General features: G+C 40.5%; 1 protein-coding gene across 1 annotated transcript in view; it reads right to left on the bottom strand.

The window, feature by feature from the left end:
- Positions 1–1,212: 1,212 nt before the first annotated feature.
- The window catches only part of WWTR1 (WW domain containing transcription regulator 1), a 52,215-nt gene continuing 34,081 nt past the window's right edge, over positions 1,213–19,346 (bottom strand). The window contains exons 3-6 of the mRNA XM_032698471.1: positions 11,958–12,148; positions 6,922–7,055; positions 6,235–6,347; positions 1,213–5,141 (exon numbers count right to left, since the gene is read on the bottom strand). Coding sequence (XP_032554362.1) covers positions 4,957–5,141; positions 6,235–6,347; positions 6,922–7,055; positions 11,958–12,148 — 623 coding nt within the window. The 3' untranslated portion in view covers positions 1,213–4,956. The remainder of the gene's footprint in view (positions 5,142–6,234; positions 6,348–6,921; positions 7,056–11,957; positions 12,149–19,346) is intronic.

Raw genomic sequence — 19,346 nt, forward strand, 5'->3', positions numbered from 1 at the left:
CTTAATTTTTCTGGGAAACTGTGTGTGACTCCAGCCATTGTGCTTTTAGCAATTATGAGGGACCTGATGGGGACACAAGCACTATTAATAGTTGAGGGAAGATTGAGGTTTTGGGGACCAGCTAAGAAAGACTGTAATACCACTGCTGGTATTTTCATAGACCATACGCCCTCCGGACAGGCCTCCATGGATTGCCGGAGCGATGTGCAGCCGCCAGCCCGGGACAGACACCGGCTCTGGGGCTGTGGGTGCGGCCCGACCTGCACTGGCGTGAGGGACCCATGGAGGGCCCGCCCGTGGCTGCTCTTCCACCCTCTGTCTGGGACAGCCGCGGTGCGGACAGGCCTCTGAAAGCACGGGGATTTTCAGGCCCTACCAACCTCAGGAAATCGCTCCTGAAGAGTGGTTTTAGCACAGCTCCTGGGTAACAACACCCAGCAGCAGCAAGGCTGTAGCAAGCATGGCTGAGCAGCCTGGAAGGAGAGAGACCTCCTGAAGTCTTGTGAGCTGGTACCATTAGGAACAAACTGAATGACCTTTACAAACACACATTCGCTATTTCTGCCAAAGAAACCTGATTAATATTCCTGAGTAAATAAAGCATGAACTAGCAATCACGTCTCCAAACACAGTCAGAAGCTAATACACTTGGCATTTCTGTTCGATGGAGGCTCCAGATCTTTTTTTATGTAAATGCAAGATACCGTTAAGACACATTCTAACAATTAACTTTAATAAATTATGGAAGAGAATGATTCAAGAAAAATTATTAAAATTAATTAATAGTAACAGCTGAACTGGATCTTGAATGACTCATGTCACGTGCCCTGACAGTAAAGACCAGACATTCAAACAGAATCCCAGGATGGTTAGGTTTCATGGCTTGTTCCTAGGAAAGAAGACAGGTATTTTCTTAATGCAGAATTTAAGAAACTTCTTGAATAAGGGATCAGACTTAAGGCACTTTTTAAGCCCCCAAAGCAGCATTTAACAGCCAATGGACTGAGTGCTAAAGATTCTGCTTAGAGATAACAGTATTAAACAAATCATAAACCAGCACTTGTGTTGTTAGTGAATTATGAATTACAAGGTACCACTAAAAGAAACAAGTAATGGTGGCACTAGGGAGCATGTTATAAGCATTCCAAGTAAAATTGTAACAACAACCACTAATAAACTGAAAGATAACGGTAAAATAACCATTTGACTTGCTAAGTACTAATATTTTTATTCAACATTTATGCCTTTTTCACAGATTTGTATGTCTGCACCTTTATTCCAAGCAGTGTTGTACAGTTCCCTGGGAAGCACATACTAAAACCTGCCAAAAAAATAAATCCCAACAAAACAAAACATTTAAAAAACCAATATGCATCCAAAAATCTTTCAAGTTCATTTGTATTTGTTTTTCATGTACAAGATCAAAGAAATAATTTAAAAAAAAAATCCCAGAATCAAACCCTGGATACTACAGTTTGATCTGATTGTTTGATCTCATTGCTTTTGATACATACAATCTATTGCAAGTTACTAAATATTATAAACAAATGCTCACACATGTCATATAACAAAATTAAAAAAGTAAATAAAATAGTTAAAGAACTAGCATGTATGTGGATGTATATATTAGGAAACAAGTTTATTTGAACACCCACCCACATTTTTCTGTAATTAAAATAGACATTTAAATCCTTCCCTTCCCCCAAACAGCATTTGTCAAAAAGTCAGATCCAATCCCTCCCCAAGTTACATTCTAACAGTATTACCAGAATACAAACTGTAATTAACAACATCCCATTACTTCAGTATCACCAAGACTTACATATGCCACCCTCAGGGATGGTCACGGCAAAACTGTCCAGTTGGCACACTGGTTGTATTTATACTACAAATAGACAGTGTACATTTAGTACAGTAAATGTTCAAAATCTCAAATAACACAGTGAAATATTGTCAGCAATAAATTTATTTTCATATTACACATGCTTTGAATACTGAAAAGTTCTGCCACAACCCTGTTTAAAGCCAAAACTTTTTAAAAAAGAGAGCATTGAAAAACATATTTTGCTGTTGCTACACTTCACCTGATACACCCTCTCAATTACAAAAATTAGAAGCTGACAGTGTAAAGAATCACTTTTAACTTAAGCACAATTTGCTTCATGATTGAGTAAAGATCTGACCTAAGATTCTGGCAGCTGTTTTGCCCTGAAGTGTTGTTCTGCACAGCACCCTCCTGTTTCAGATCTGCTGCTGGTTTTTTATGGAATTAACATGGAAACACAGTTTATGATTGCTTTACCATTTTAAGGTCTTTGCACCAAGACACTCAACCACCAGAAACACCAATGAAAAGGAATCAAGCTTGCAGGTTCACAACTCTGGTAAATATCTGATATGACTTCACTAGAAAGCTGCATCAGTCTTCCCTGTAGGAAGTACAGCCTTCGGCTGACAACAGTGAGTGGGGCCAGGCAGGAATCAACATTCCCAGCAGCCCAGAGCCAACCAGCTCAGAATAGCTTTTATTATGACAAACTCACATGTTCAATGGTGTAGACTTGCTAGCAAATGAACAAACTGCATTCTCTACCCATAATCTGCTGATGAGCACTATCCTCTGGATCACACCAGCACTCAGACCTGGAGCTGCTGCGGGTCCTTCCAGCAGTGACAGCATCAGCTTCTCACACCAACTGAGCAGTGCTGGCAACCCGGCCTTGCATGTTGGCCGAAAGACCTCCAATTCTTTACCAACACCAGTCATGGCACTAAAGAACAAAGCCCTAGGATCATCTGTTTTTCATTTAGGCTGACAACCTGAAGAAATCCTTAAAAGAGAGAGATTAAACCTAATTACAGTAATACTGGTCAGCCCTGCCCGGTCCCCTGTTTGTTGGAAAGAAATGTTGTGCCATCTCAAAAGTTAGCACTAGTAAAAATAAACATGCCCCCCCAAGTAATAGCTCCTCCAAAAGAGTAAAAGAAATGCAATGCCCATTCAGTAATTAAATTCTGCTGTAACATCTCTTTTTCTATTTAAAAAAAAAAACAAAACCAACCCAAAACATTTAAAAAAGCTACTTTTCCCTATGTAATAAAACTTCACAACTGTAGGTCTTTGCCTTCCATCTTTTTTCTAAAATGTCAATATGTGTGCTTTTTATTTTCCATCCTGTGACACCACGTACACCCAGCAGTTCACCACAGATGGCGTTGTTTATTGAGTGCTTCAGTTACGTTTTTCACTGAACACCAGAGACCCATTTGCTGTGTCCCTGTCTGCAGCCACCCTTCCCAGCAAGGATTTACATTTTTTACCTCATCATTTGTCTTCCAAACCTACTCTGTATTACCACCACTTCATCTCTGACCTTTTCACCTACCTTCACCCAACCAGATGGAAAAAAGTCTTTAGTGATCAATATTCTGGCACATCAGTAAGATCTTGTTAAGTGTTATCAGACGTGAAAAACACACATTTACACTTAGTGCTACATCTCTTCTCTTTATATAGCCTGGGTTAAGCTTAGAGAAAAGTTTTAATGCCTTTCATAAACAAATCTATTTTTCCATATAAAAAAATGTAAATTCATAGATTATAAATAAAACAATTTCAAAATATTTAAGAATTTTCAGGACTTCATTTGCATTTCAGGGGAACTGCAAGCTTAATGTCCTTGATGCCTTCTCAGTCCCAAACCTCTGGTAAGGAGGTGTTTGTAGGCTACATAACAGGCAGAAACACAGAGCACAGGCCTCGTGTCCTGCGCTCCAATTACAGTAAGTGAAAGACACAAGAACTAAGCAGCGTTACCAGGCACGTCCCAATGCTGCTTTAGCAGTAGCCTGATAACGTTACTGCATTTTTTCATGTATACAACTACATGTATTTTGACATTGTCAGTTAAAAACATTACTGAAAACAGTATAAGGAAGGGGTTTTTCCCACTATGTATAACATTAACGAGTTGTGCCACATTTTCCAGACCTGACTTTAAAAGAATATTTTTTCACTTAAGATACTTGCCACAGATTTTATATATATATAAAAAATTGTTTGTTCACGTGTTAAGTTACAAAATTGTAGTGCTTAATATAATAAACATAAAAATCTAAGAATTTTTTTTAAATGCTTGTTTATAATACATTGCTTTGTTGTTAAAAGGCAGCAGTCAGTACCAGCCTGGTTTATTTTGCAACAATATTTTAGTGTAAAAAGGTTGCTAAACAATTCTGGTACTTTCAGATTGGAAGTATTTCTTTTCTGAAAACTATACAGTAATATACTGAAAAAAAGAAACTGCTATAGTATTGTTTGTGCCTTTATAAATATATAATGAGAATTACTATGGCTCATATGGATCAGATTTAATCTGTATTCCATACAGCACAGTTAGTTACTAAGATCTAAAAAAAAAAGATTTTTAAGGCTTAAGTAAGTTGATTTTAAAAAGTTTCTGATACTATTGTCATAAACACAGTAATAAAACTGCTCTCCAGGCCTGATGCTGTGCATGTTTTCTGAACCAACTGACCTAGCAGTTAGCTTTTGTGGTTCACAAAGGGTCTGTGATGTCAGTCAATATCCAGGAGATCAGTCACGGACGTGCACAGACATCAGCCACTTTCTGTCCTTAAAGTGAAACGTTACTGCCTGGTCTGAAAAGGTAAAGAAGTACACAGATGTCTAAAGTAGTGTGCTTTTTAAAAAGAAATATATATGCATGTATGTATATATATGTATATGTGTGTGTATATATATAAAATATGTATTTTATATTTAAATTGTTATCAATCAAATCCAGGCAGAGATTAAACTGATCATAAAGACGACGTAGCAAAACTCATTAAGGCAGTACGTTGTATCTCTTGAGGATTTTCAGATATTCTGCTTCTATCTCAAGAGGAATAAGAAATGTGAATTGCATTGTAGGCCCAATCAGCATTGCCTGATTACAGCCAGGTAAGGAAGGGCTCATTTTTGTTGAGTACTGACTCCACATCATTGAGAATAGGGATCAAGTCTTCTGACTCTAGAGTCCCAAGATCAACATTTGTTCCTGGAAGACAGTCGAGGAAATCAGGGAAACGTGTTTGTTGTGGATTTATGTTCATTGTTGTCTGTGGTATAGTTTCTCCTAGGAAAAGTAAAGAAGAACTTTTGAAATACCAAACTGTTCTTGTGGGTAATTTAAAACAACAAAATTGACTTAAAACAACAGAATTGACTTAAAATTCAGACTCCCCCTTTCCCATGAACACTTGTGATCACTCCTATCCACCACATGGGATAGGAGTTACTCAAAACTGTATTTGCAGAATGCATATTCTTCTAAGAGTACTCTTCACATCCTTGCTTTGCTCTCAAAAACACGAAAGGCCCTTTCAGCAGTGCCCAAAGCACCCAGTTCTGGCCTTCCACTTTGGAGGCAAGGACGGTTCCAAGTTTGTTCCCTGGTCTGCCCAGGGAGCAGCAGAGGAGCCTCATGTACACATCCATCCTGTTCTCTGCACCAGGGCAATGCTGTCCATGGGGAATAATTGAAAAAGATGCTTTACAGCAATTTAGCTCTATAATAGTACTTTTTAAAAAATAAGTTAATAATAACAAGCATGGAAACCTTTAATAGAGAAACCTTTCACTCTGCGTAATCTAGAACTTCTGATGACTTCAAAAGGAAGTTCAGGTGAGGAAGTTCTGAGAATTCCACTCTCTGGAAAAAAGCTTGTTGGTTTTCTAGTAATTTAATTCAGTATTCTAAACACCATGAGGACATTAATACAAAATAAATACATACCAAAACCTAAACTAGCAAAATACATTCTGTTTGAAGGCAAATCCAACTTTGCCACTGTAAGAGATGTACTAATGAGACTGATTTCCCAGAGTTAGAAGATGCAGTGATTTGTACATGTAACCCAAGACCAGGTTCTTACTCCCCCTACCTTGGACAATGGCATGAAAACAGAAATTAAGGCTTGCATTTTTCAACTTTACTCATTTTGTTTAATATCGGTCTAAGGTAAAAGGGCAGAATCTGGACTTAAGCTAAAGCTGAGAACCTTCTGGGCACCAAGCACCTTCTGGGCATTTCCTCCCTCAGTCTCAGGCTGTTCTCTCACATAGGAAAGCCAGAGATTATTGTTCAGTTATGCAATTACAAAACATTACTAGTTATAACACAAAGTTATTAATATGACTATACTTTAAACTAAATCAGAATATTCTACCTGTATCCATCTCATCTACGTTGCTGAGGAAGTCTTCAGGTGTTGTTGGTATACTGTAGCATCCTAATCCCAAGCCACTGTCCGAACTCTGTTCCCTGGAATGGTATGGCCCACTATAAATTGAAACATGAAAAAGCCTCAGTAAAGATGCTCTGGTAGACACAGTCCCTGAGCACAGTGTTGGAAGAGAGCACAGTAGGCTCCATTTTAAAGTTAGATACTGAGTCATTAAGCCTCATTCTCAACTGTTGGCCACTGATTAGCCAACATCATATTTGGGTCACATCAGCCCAAATAACAAAGCACTTGCAGTGAGGCCACTCTTAAATTTTGAAATACACACATGTATATATATATATATATATATATATATATATATATATATACACACACACAAAACCAGTTCTGATAGCCTAAAAAATTGAGTGTATTAATACTTAGATAATATTCTACATAATGTCTTCCACATACCCCAACAGTATAGTTAAAACCATCTGTTACAATTTATTAATTTTTCTAAGATTCCTTCTTGAAGCATAAACTGAAAGATTTTGGGTCAGCCATTCAGCCACATCCTCTGTTTACAGTGAGTGCAAAAGAAGATGATATAGGAACTACTTTAGAGATACAGCTTTAACAGTCTAGAGAAGGCAACAGAAGCAATTGCCTAATAAAGAAGGAACTTGCCTGTTCAAGAAAGGATCAGATCCATTATTTGTAATAGGCCTCATGTCCTGTGTCATGGCAGGGGTGTTCACAGCTGTCTGAACTGGGACCATGTTTTCCGAGTCCATAGGAAGTTGTCTGCATAGAGCAGCTTCCTGAAAAGGCAAATAAATATACAAGAAGGGTTATTCCAACAGCCCAGAAGTACTGCAGTCTTGTAACAAGTGACCACATAACATATGCACAAGAGGAAAGTAGTTCTGAAGGATGTCACTGATGACTATTTGTTTATACTGATTTGAAGAAAATCCTGATGTAGACAGACAGCATCTCTCACACCCCCCTGTGCTGGATTAAAGCCCCACAGAACCTCTGTCGGTTTTATCACATCTGGAAGCCAGTCCCAGAGTTCAGCAACCATAAAGTACTTAACATGCCAGAAGAAAACCACTGGAACCAAGACTGTGACCCAATAATCTTTAGGACAAACCCTCTGCCTCATAATAAGCATCTGCCTCATGACCTGTCTCATGTCTGCTGTCTGCAGGACGACAAACAAGCAATCAGAGACAAAGGAAACTTGTTTCACAACTCTTCTTGAAAGATAAATTCTTCCAGCATTATCTCTGCAAAACACCCATGACATCTAGTGGTGCAGAGTTCTATACAGAGGTCGTCTGGCTCCAGTAGGATGTTCCAAACAAATAACCTAAGACCTTAAAATAATCAAGCTGGATCTGTTTTTAACCTAATTTTTCAACTTTTTTTTTGTTAATGAAATAAGCAAAGTAAATATTTCACTTAAATCCTAGTAGAAAACTTTTCCCAATGAATCAGTCATTCATTCTCCCAAGTAGAGAAAGGATTAACAGGTTGTTGAGTCTAGAATATGATGTTTTACTATGTTTTCAATTGATTCTTTCCATTGAGGAGGAGTGGTCTGATCTCTTCTTTATAATAAAATTATCAGTATATTTACTGATAAATTATAATTTACATTAGATGGTTTCATTATTTAGCAAGTGTTAAGAACTGTCTAAAGATTCTTAACAGCTTATGCATGAGGAGGCTCAGGGGAGACCTCATCACTCTCTACAACTCCCTGAAAGGAGGTTGTAGCCAGGTGGGATTTGGTCTCTTCTCCCAGGCAACTCTCAGCAAGACAAGAGGGCATGGTCTTAAGCTGTGCCAGGGGAGATTTAGGTTGGATATTAGGAAGAAATTCTTTACAGAGAGGGTAATCAGGCATTGGGATGGGCTGCCCAGGGAGGTAGTGGATTCTCCATCCCTGGAGGTTTTCAAGATAAGACTGGATGTGGCATTTAGTGCCATGGGCTGGGAACCACGGTAGTAGTAGATCAAGGTTGAACTTGATGATCTTGGAGGTCCCTTCCAACCCAGCTGATTCTATGATTCTATGATAGGTCATGTATATGATTACATTTGTCAAGTGACAACTCTAATGGTGATGTTTCTATTTAGAATTTAATCAGCTGGAGTCTGTGAAAAAGCACAAACCTCAGAGAATGGGCAGATGTCTTTTTTAACTGTCTACATGCAGATATTCTCAGCACTTTTTTAAAATATAAGAATAACAGCTACTGCCACACAAGATTTAGACAGACTTTCCAAAGCAAAACACTTCTGAGCTGAAAAACCTGCAGCACCCTAAAGAAAAACGCACACAATCATTTACAAAATCTAAGTTCCTGTCTCCTCTTTGCTGCAAGAAACATGACATTTATTACTTGATCTACTCTCCCTTGGGGAATGGTGTGTCACCTCCTGTGTCTTTATTTCAACATATTGCATATTGCTTGTTATATTAACTCCATGGGTACTTTAAAATGTGGAACAGACTCCTGCACATTGGAGTCAGATCTGACTGGGGAAGAAGACAGAGCACTGGCTCCACCATACATGACGTATGTTCCTCCTCTACTGCGGTCATTTGTTCAGAAGTCACACTGCAGTTTTAGTACTGTTAGAGATGTCAGATTCCTTCACCTCTTTGACATTATCACAGCAATGATCAGTAGCAACAGATCAAGTACACAATGCCCAAAGATGCATGATAGCCTGCTATGTCCTGTTCTCTATTCTAAGCATGACTACAAGGTTTTTAAGAGGAATATTTGTTAATCCCCTATCCTAGGTTAAAAAAGTCTGGCAAAAAATACCAGAGACTTCCCACACCCTCTGAGCAGCAATGTTATTACAGCCTCAGCCAGACTAGCGAGCTCTCAGCCTTTGAATGCAGGAGGGTCCCTCCCCTTTGGCCAGCAGAGACAATCTCTGGCATTCAGTTGAGAAAGGACAAAATGTCCTTAAGGATCTGCTTGGCGTTATGGCACACGCTATTTTAAAAACCCAAAGAGGACTTTCAAAATGAATAACAAAATAGAGTAAATTAAAAAACACCACAGTATTCTGACATCACAAAGCCATGTCAAAAAGCTTCATCAGTAGCTATCTTCAAAACTCTTTAAAAGCTTCACAGCACTGTAGTGACCTGAATGATTCAAAACCTCTGAACACAGTTCTGATGTAAACTTCTTTTTAGCTGTATGCCAGACAAATGCAGAAAATCTTTGTCACATTTCCTGGAACTCTCCTTGGCAGAACTAATCTGAGCTTAGTTGCCAAACCCTCGTTTCCAGCTGGAGGAGATGAGTGAGAGCATTTTTATATTGAGTTTACATTGCTGATCGCTGCAATTCCTCTTTTGCCAGTCCTCATGCTTAGGGTGGAAAGCAAGAGATGTAGACCTTGCCTGTGCCACCAGTAAATCAGACCCTGGGCCAGTGTGTGCAGTGAAAGGAGCATAGAGGGGCATTTTTCTGTTGAGGCTATAGCAGGCCAGGGTCTACTCTGTGAGGACAAAACAGCAATAAATGTTCCTCTGCATCTTCCCACACTGCTTCTTCAGCCTCTTCTGAACTCCTGTAACTTTCTGTGGATGCATTTATGCAGTAGAATCCCCTGGATCAGAAAGGAGCCTCTGAGAAGCGTTGCTTTTTTGAGACTATTTGTACCCTTCCAAACACAGTACAGGATGGCCCTGGTGCACACAGAGAAGTGCTGGGGCACCTTTCCTGCCCTTCCTTTCAGAGATTTCTGACTGACATCACCTCTACCGACTTCCATTTCCAAGAAGCTCTTAAACAGCAATCAAATTCTCTTTTTTCCTTGGGAAAGCTGACAAAAATAGATGAGTAGGAAAGAACATTAACTCTTTATAGAATTATGAAAGTCAGTAAGGAAACCTTTAAGTAGAAGATGTCATACTGGTTTTCAGAAATGCTGCCCTTCTTGCATGTACTCAATCTAGAGTTCTAGGGTTTTACCAATTACCTACATGAAGAGGAGGACAAAGAAGGAAACAAATTCCCTAAGCCACGAGCTCCCAGAGCTGTGTTCTCCTCCCAGCTGGGCATGCTGCTCCACCTCATCAGCTGCTGCCAGGAATGGCTGTGGGGAGCCAGCAGCTGCTGCTGGGCTGAAAGGTTTGTGACCCTCCAAAGAATCCCTCCCCTCTCACTCAAACACTCTGTGCCTCCTCACAGCTGCTGGCAGCAGTGTACACACTTACTCAGCATTCTTCCCTTAGATAGGTTACACTAGAAAAGCAAAAACAGTGGTGGAGGGTCAGAGTGGGAGTAATTGTACTTGGACACCGGCAACTCCGGAGGAGTTCATCGCGTCCTTCTCAGCTGCCAGGGTTCAGGACGCCCAGGTTACTGGCAGGAAGTTCACAGCATTCTGTTAAGAAGGATGGATTTTGCATCTTGCTTTCCTCCCTAAGAGCTACACAAGTTCTGAAAACTTTAGTACTGCAAAGTGATGCTGTCCTGCTTCACGCAATGTGGAGCTCCAGCAAACACCCCAGGGGCAGTGTGTCACTGGGCATAATAAGCTGGAGGCTTGATTGAGTACAGCACAGCTGCAGAGTGCTGTGCATGTATCACTTTCAAAGGCAGTAAAGCAGGGAAACCAGCCCTCGAGTACGACTGTTTTGAAGCTGAATTTGCTCTTGTCCTGAAGCAAGAACAGAGCCAAAGAGAGTAAAAATAGCTAAAAATGTTGTCAGCATGATGACAATGATGACTAAGTTCATACCAGATATCCCCACTCTCTTCCCACACCCATTTCTATCACGTTCTGAGCTCCTGATGGCAAAGGTATGCAAAAGACTTGAGACTACTGCCCATGTCAGAAACCACCACCTTGATCTTGTGAAAGTTACTATTTTTAAAGGTACTTAGAACTGTTAACTGTAGCATTTGCAAGGCCACAAAGAATAGTATTCTTCTTGATAGACTGTACTTCTTTCATACTGTTGCTGAGAGAAACAGGTTATTTTTTTTCACTAAGGAATCTGATTAATATGTCATGCAAACACAACATCACTAGTGGAATCATCCATAACAAACGGCACACAATTGTTAAAACTTTATTTCTTTTAGGCAGTCTAAAGGAAGTTACATATCTATTTTGTACAGTGTGAGTCATTATATAGAGCTGAAACTTAAGAAATAGAACAATAAACAAAGCATCCACAAATAACCAACTCTAGCAAGTTTTCAGATCAGAGGTATTCATGTAAGATGTGAATGTGATTTTATTTTAACTCAAAGGCAAAGGGCACAAATTAAGAGAGCTGGGATCAGAGTCAACAACAACTCTGTATGTTCTGCCTTTATTTTCAGTGAAGCACGAACATGATTTCCTGTGCAAACCAAGCTAAACTGCCAATCAATTGGTAGTTGCTCTAGTTGCTCACAAACAGATGCAGAACAGAGTTTGGTTCTTACAAGACTATTAGACCCAGTAAGAAAGACTCCAGCTCTGTAACTTCTGACCATTCTGTGTTCTGTTCAGTGCTATTTTAGAGAAAAAAATGAAATTATCTATTTATATTAGTTTTTTGGTTATCCTTACCTAAAACCATGGTTAATTTTGACATAAAGTAACAGAGCTACTAACTGTACTCGGTAAAAATTTGGATGCATTGACGTAAAATCTCTTGAACAAAGTAAGAGTATCCTTGGCATTACCTGTCGCAGTAACTCCTCCTGACGCATCCGAATTCGCTCCCTCTCCAGCTGGATTCTCTGGAGCCTCAGCTTCTGCTGCTGCTGCTGCTGCGTGGTCAGCGTGCCGGGCAGGGCCAGCAGGGCAGGGGGCTGCGGGGGGCGGCTCTGCGGCGGCAGGGCTGGGCTGGGGGGCAGCGGCACCGCGCTGTTCACTGCGGAGACACGACAGCTCAGCGCCTGCCTGGGACTGCACTGACCCTGCTCACCGACAGCACAGAGCATGAGAGGTACTGGATTTCAAATGACTGAGAGAACTACTCCAGCTGGCAAGATATGCACTAGCAATTGCTTAATAAATGATTGTTAATGTTCCACGTGTATCAAACAAGAAAGCTTACAATATAGCGAGTATTTACATTCATCCTGGCACGTTCAAATATTTACTTAATGATGCAGTAAATGACACGCAAGGGTTTTGTAATTGAAAATTCCTCCACAAATGTGTATATATAAGCAGTAAGCTAGTAAAACTGTTTTCAACTTAACATTTTCTTTATTGACAGATCTAAATTAATTATTGCAAGAATAACTACCAGCAGATTAACAACTGGAACTTTATCTCTTAGGGTATTCAGATTTGGAAATAACCCCATCATTAATTCCCCACCTTTGGTAGGATATTCCCAACGTTCGGCAGGGAAAGAACTCCACAGACGGCAGGTGAAAAATGGGACCTTTTGTAAGCAAACCTGAGTTAGACCCAGGTAAATCCTTTCACTTGCTGAGCGAAGGCTGCTGCTGAGCAACTTAATGCGCTTAAACTATTAATGTTACTTAAATCAACATCATCTTTTCTGATCAAATTCAGAATCTATAAATCAGAGTAGAATTCTCAGTAGGATGGACATTTTTATTCATAGAACTTCTATGAAAGAAATTGCAAGTCTCTGTGTAGATCCACCGTCAGTCTGGTGCCACCGTGCCATAAAGTTAAAAGGCACCTCAGACAGCAGGTATCACTTGCTTATGGAGACAGAACCATCCCTTCCCTCTAGCAATGTTTCCCTCTCAGTAACAGAATTGGGAAAAACAGGAGGAAAATGAGACAGAGAGAGGAAGCTGCATAGCCTCTGTTAAAACCTGCTTTAATTTTTGAGTAAAACGTATCAGTTCCCAGTAATGCAACCCAAAAGCCATCCAAAACAATGGAGGGAACTGTTCCCTCTTTTCCTTCCCCATCTTCATATTTCCAGTAAAAAACATACACAGTACCTAAAGCCATTCTGGATTACAAGTGGGAGCCATGTACTGCTTTAAAAATTAATTGACATTTCTGCAAGGATTCTTTCACTTAAGGGGCAACAACATAATTAACAGAGCTCTTACCTTTTAACAAGAATACCCCAGATAGTAAAACACTCTCTAGAAGAGATACAGTATTTTTCTATCCAAAGGATAGATTTTTATCTTCCGTTTTATCTTGCACTCCTTGTTCTTACCATGTGAGAACTAAATCTCGACTCATTTCTCGGTCTCAAAGACCTGAACATATTTATGCTGTGCCCATGCCTGACCTTGGAGGATGTCGCAGAACATGTGATTGTAAGAAATGGGTTGATTTTAGAGCCTGGATCAAATGTGTGATACCCATACATTTCAAAATGCTGAACTTCACTCACTTGGCCAGTTCCAGGTTAAAATCTTTATGCTAGACAGTTTTCTGTCAGATCAGGAACTGTCTTGTCTTTCTGCAGCTTCAGTAACACTGGTGTGCAAGCATTCAGCCAGCAGAAACTGCTCCCCTGTGTTTGACAGAAATATTCACATGTGCTCCTATCAAAACTGAATTAAATTTTTCCTCTGGGTGATCCAGTATCACACAGGTCCAGTATGTAGAGACTGTAGAATCATATGACCCTGAAGCTATATGATATTTTAGCTGCAGTGGCAAATCCATCTCAAGAAATAATCTGAGTTAAAAGCAGTCCTTTCCATGGAGTCAGCCTATGTGTGGGCCACAAACAGCTGTATCCACACAAATGACATCACACCATCCATCATCTCTTCCAGACCCAGCTGTTCACTCCTGCCCATACGCTGCCCCTTTACTGAGCTGAAAAAAGCTGAAAAAAATTTTTAGCAAACTAAAAAATTGCTGAGAGATAAAAAGAAGGTGTTTTCTGGCTAGATCAGTTCCCAGCAAAAGTAACCAGGTAGCCATGAAACTCCTTATGTGCAACCAATGTAGGAGTCCAGGTGGACTATCACTTGCAAATGATAGAACCAGGCAAAGCTAAGTAAAGATTAACAGCCCGTACGATGTGTTTGGGATGCATTCAGGGTTAGGGCTTGAACTGCAGGAATATATTTGTCATGGCTATTTGTTGCCTTTGCTATATAAAATACTCCTCTCCCTTCTTCATCATGTTGCATCACAACTGAAATTATACATGCAAGAAGGAAAAGAACGAGACAACATGCAAATATGGAGGAGTACTTCTCCCTCCCCAATAATCCTCCAAGTCATTTCTTCTCATGGGGACAGGAAAAATATTTTGGTCCAATGAACTCTATACCTTGGAGTAAATTACTTTTCCTTCAAGCACTGTTACATACTGTGAAAGATGGAAATGTTAATGGTTAATGACTCAAAACATTCACCCATTCATGGAGGCTGCAGGGTGCTTTGCTGAGGCCAGTCTGCATCCCTCAGGAGGGAGGAGGTGAGTTTTTGGGTGTGTGTTGGTGATTTGCACAAGACAGAGGGGATGAACACCCACTACCAGAGGCTACAAGCCGGGCTTTGAGCCAGATAAGAGGCAGACCCTGTGGCGACAGGACGGTGCTTTTTATCATACCAATTGTCCTCCCTTACCAACTCTCTCAGCTGTAAAACTCGCCCTCCTCCCCTGGAAAGGTCACATTCACCTGGGACATTCACATGTAGGCTGGAGGGTTTTCATCCCTCCTGATGGGGTAGAACTGGCTCAGCAGTGCTGGCATGAGAGGCAGCTCTCATGTCTCAGAACGTGTCAGAAACCATCAAAGACCCCCAAAGTGCCCCTAGACTAATTTCTGACGCCTTTCACCAGAGGACTGAAAGCTTCCCCTGCCCAGGGGAGGTACCTGGGTGTTCCCACCTGAACCTGAGCATATTTTAACCCGTTGTACTTTGTGTTTTGGGAGCTTCCCTTCTCCCCCCAATGGATCAGGACTGTGACCATCACTTCGACTGACAGACATCGAAATTGCAAAAATCTGGTCTCATCGCTGGATCCATGGGTGGTGAGATCGTTCTACTCTTAATGCTTGCTGCTTCTTTCTTTCTCTTCCCTTATACATTTTCTTAAGTGACATTTTTATGCTTTCATATTGCTATATTACTATAGAAAATAATAACCAAAAAAGCTACGTACTTGCCTTCCATTGCAACCAAATTGTTCTAAAATGAACCCTACATATATATATTTACACACACTGATTGATAATTTAGTGTTGTTTCACTCTAATCCACCCCAAGGGATCTATTAACAAGAACCAGGGTTACCCTCACCTTCTGGGGCAGGTTGTAACACATACCATCAAGGAACTACAGGAAGCTCAGTACAATGAGTAAAGTCAGCATTCCCATGCCTTGACACTAGGACTATAGAAATTACATCACACTGAGTCTCCTACAAGTCAAGTATTCCATAAATATGTAATCATATTTCTAAGAAACAACAAAAATCCATTCTACTTCCAAAGCCAGTTACTTGTATCATCTGGGTTAACTAAAGCTATAGGTAGGGCACACTTTTGCAAGTTTGAGCGCAGGAGATGAACAGTGTAAGGCAAAGATGGAGGCAGGAGCCATCCTCAGCCAATTCTACCATCTGCATTGCTTGGTTCTGCTCCTCTCTGTCAGCACCTTTCTCCTCTGAAGTTTGTAGGTTTCAGTCTCTGGACACAGGTCCATAGAAAAATAGATCTGTTCAAAGCTACCACTCATTGGAATGGCTCATTGATTTAGGTCACAGAGACAAACTTGCTGAAAGTCATTTGAACCCACAGACACCACATTTTTCTCCAGAATATACTGCTTTAAGGAAAAATAGGATTCGGGTAGCTCTTCATTCAGTTTGAATGCTTCCATAACAACCCAAACTGGAGAGACTCAGAAACACTAAGTAAGGAGTCATATATCTGTGCCTTCAAACAAGCACAGATAGTTTTGTTGAGGTATCTGGGTATTTATAAAGTCTAACTTAAAATGGAACATTAAATTGATATGGTGATTAATTTTTTTTTAATATAATTCAAAATCAGACTATAAATACAGAGATGCTAAGGCTCAGGGTTTGATCCTACCGACTGCACAACAGCATCATTCCACTTGAATTAGTCTTGAGTGCAATCACAATAATGTCCCATAAGCAAATTCAGGACATATGAGGTCTTTTTTGTGAAGTCAAATCTAGTTTTTGGATGCATGTGTGCATACATAAAATGCACATTAGGTTAACCTGGCATAGCTCACAATAAATACTAAATGGAAATAAGAACAGTATAAAACACAAGACTGTTAGGTGATTCTTTTTCAGTATCTATTACAGAAAACACAATTAAACCAAAAACTGCGGCATTCTGCAGCACTTCCCACAACAACTGCTGCATTCAGCTGCTCTAAAAATACATCCTAAGGGTCAAAATATTACATGTGCAGTAATAAAACAGCTGATTCTGGGAACTAGTTGGAGTAATTAAATCCCGACAATTTGCAAGTGCTCGACAAGTGAGCCTTCAGTTAATGTGTTAAGTGTAGGGCTTTTCCTACACCAGCAGTTCACACATGAACACGTGGAATGTGTTCTCTGCAAAACAGCCTGTCCGAATGGTGCCTCAGACATCTGAAAAGCACTGCCCATCACCCTCCTGGGGGCTACTGGAGCCTAGGCCATATGAAATGCAGCAGATAGTCTCCAGTTTGAAACTCTTCCACAGGACATACCACGAGGCCCAGGACATGCCGAGCACAGAGGTGAAGTGCTTGCCCTCTACCCTTGGCTAACAGCCACCCTGCAGCCACTGCATTTTCCTCAGCACAGCTCTTGGCCCACATTAGGTGATTTGAGCACTAAAAACCCTCCATACAGTTTGTGCACCAGCAAATGCCCGCAGGCAGCAGATAAACCCTTTGTGTGTGTGGTGTTTCCCTCACTCAGCTCCTCTCAGTGGGCAGAACGCGCTGACCCACCGCCTCACACCAGCAGCAATCAGCAATGGTGAGCTGGAGGCTGTGTGTGAACTGCAAGCGGGGTCTCACACTCAGTAACACGTGTCCCAGGACAAGAGAGGGGTGCAGAGTGTGCTCCTGGGGAGACACAGGATGGGGGAGAAGCTCAAAGAGCTGTTGCCTGCAGAGGAGAAGCAGCCACAGCCGGGCCCGACTGCACTCTGCAAACACAGAATCAGTAATGGAAGGTCTCACTCTGTACACAGAACTGACCACAGAACATAAAGAAGACAAAACAGTGGAAAGATTTTATTGCCTCACTGGGAAATGTGTATAAAAATGAATGGGACAGTATTACTGGGAATAATCCCCAAAAGTAATACAGATGGAGTAGATACAGTAGATACAGAGACAGTAACTTATGGGTCCTCTTACTTATGCGAAGAGCCTCTGATTCAAGACAAGAAACATCCACAGAAGAACACTGTGGCTCTCAGGAAATATTGTTTCTCATAGTAAACTGATACTAAAATGTCTTTAAGCACCAGGGAAAATCTAACTAAAACATCCAGAAAAATGAAGAAAACAGTAACAGCCAGTCATGCTGAACAAGCACATTGGTTCCAGTTAAAGGAGCTGGGAATTCAAAAATGGACAGGCTGACTGGGAATGTGGCCTGGCGACCATAGGAAGGTAGTGGTGAAAACTTTCATATTGCACACAACAGCCCAAGACTGTGAGGAACAGAACCACCTTAAAATTTTTGGTGCCACAAAACCCTTGGGTACCTCATAGTTTTGTGTAAACGTAGTGTTTGTTGCTATCAGGCATTTCCAGTGAAAAAGTCTGCAACTGCACAGGCAAGCCCAATGCTTCTGATATTAAGCAATCCAAGGACACTGTGCAGACTCCTGACTTAACCAAGACAAATTTCTTCCTGTTTATGGTGCTAAGAATAGCATCCAACATTGATATCCTCCAGATAAGCCAGGAGTGGAACACAGTGAATTTTCAAAATCTTAACTCTATGTTTGTTCAGGGCCCAGATTTATCACTGATGCAGATCAAGCCTAGTTGCATGGACCAGGCGTGGACTAGTCCTGGGCTATCTCTAGGGCCAGCCTGAGTCTAAAGGCAGCTTTTTTACATGTAGGTAGTGCAAAGCCCACATAAAGTCCATGAAGTTGCAACTATTTAGTTCACATCTCAAGTTAGACCTATGTAATTTTGGTTTACCAGTTAGATGAAAAATGAAAGAATGCTTTTATTGCTTTTGTTTGCTATTAAATTAATAATGATATTCTAGTGAACTCGGTTTCCTGACACTGTAGGAGACCTTTCTTTTGATGACTTTGCTGGATATAGACTAAGCAAGGATTATTTTGTGAGCAAGGGATTCTGCAAGTTGCAGAAGCCAAAACATGCAAGTGTAAATTATTTCTGACATATGCATTGAACTGACTGTGCCAACTTTTATTATTTAAGTATCAGAAGTGTCTGGATGTAACTGTAGATCTTTCTGCTCTGTTTATAGGCAGCCCAGAGCCGAATTCAGATAAACTGGTCAGCACCAGGTATCACACAACATAGTCTGATGAAAAACAAATGTCTACAGAGGTTAAAAAAAAAAAAAGAACTCATCCATATTATAGTTCTGACTTAGTCACGACACTGTGGAGAAAAAAAGACTGGGCTGCCCTCCTTTTCTCTCTCCACTTCAGCCAACAAAGAACTGCTTGTTTCATTTATTTCCCAGAAACAGCATTAGCTTTCCAACAAGGTCAGCAAAAAATGCTGCTTTTCAGTTCTGGTGCATTTTGTTCCAAAAATCTGTAAAGTATTAAAGCAAAACGTTGCCCTATCCCAGTGCACAGAGACTCCTTTATTCAGATTTCTGAGCTGCAAATAGCTATACAGAAATTTCCCAACAGTTTCAACTGTTAAGTTCTGTGATATTCACATTTAACTAATCTTTCCCATCTTCAATGACTTAAGCTTAAAAAACCCCAAACGAATGACCTGCAGGTGCAACATCAAAGCTATGAGTTAGCAGGAAGTTATTTAAAAGATTAGAGATTTACTCTGCACACCCTTTTAGCAATAAATCAGTAAGAATAAATAATGGTGGGGGCTGCTTGAGTGTAGACAACTTTAATGCTAATGACTAATTATTGATGACCATTAAAATTTGAAAT

This window comes from Chiroxiphia lanceolata, chromosome 10 (genome assembly GCF_009829145.1).
Source record: "Chiroxiphia lanceolata isolate bChiLan1 chromosome 10, bChiLan1.pri, whole genome shotgun sequence".
Lineage (NCBI taxonomy): Eukaryota > Metazoa > Chordata > Aves > Passeriformes > Pipridae > Chiroxiphia > Chiroxiphia lanceolata.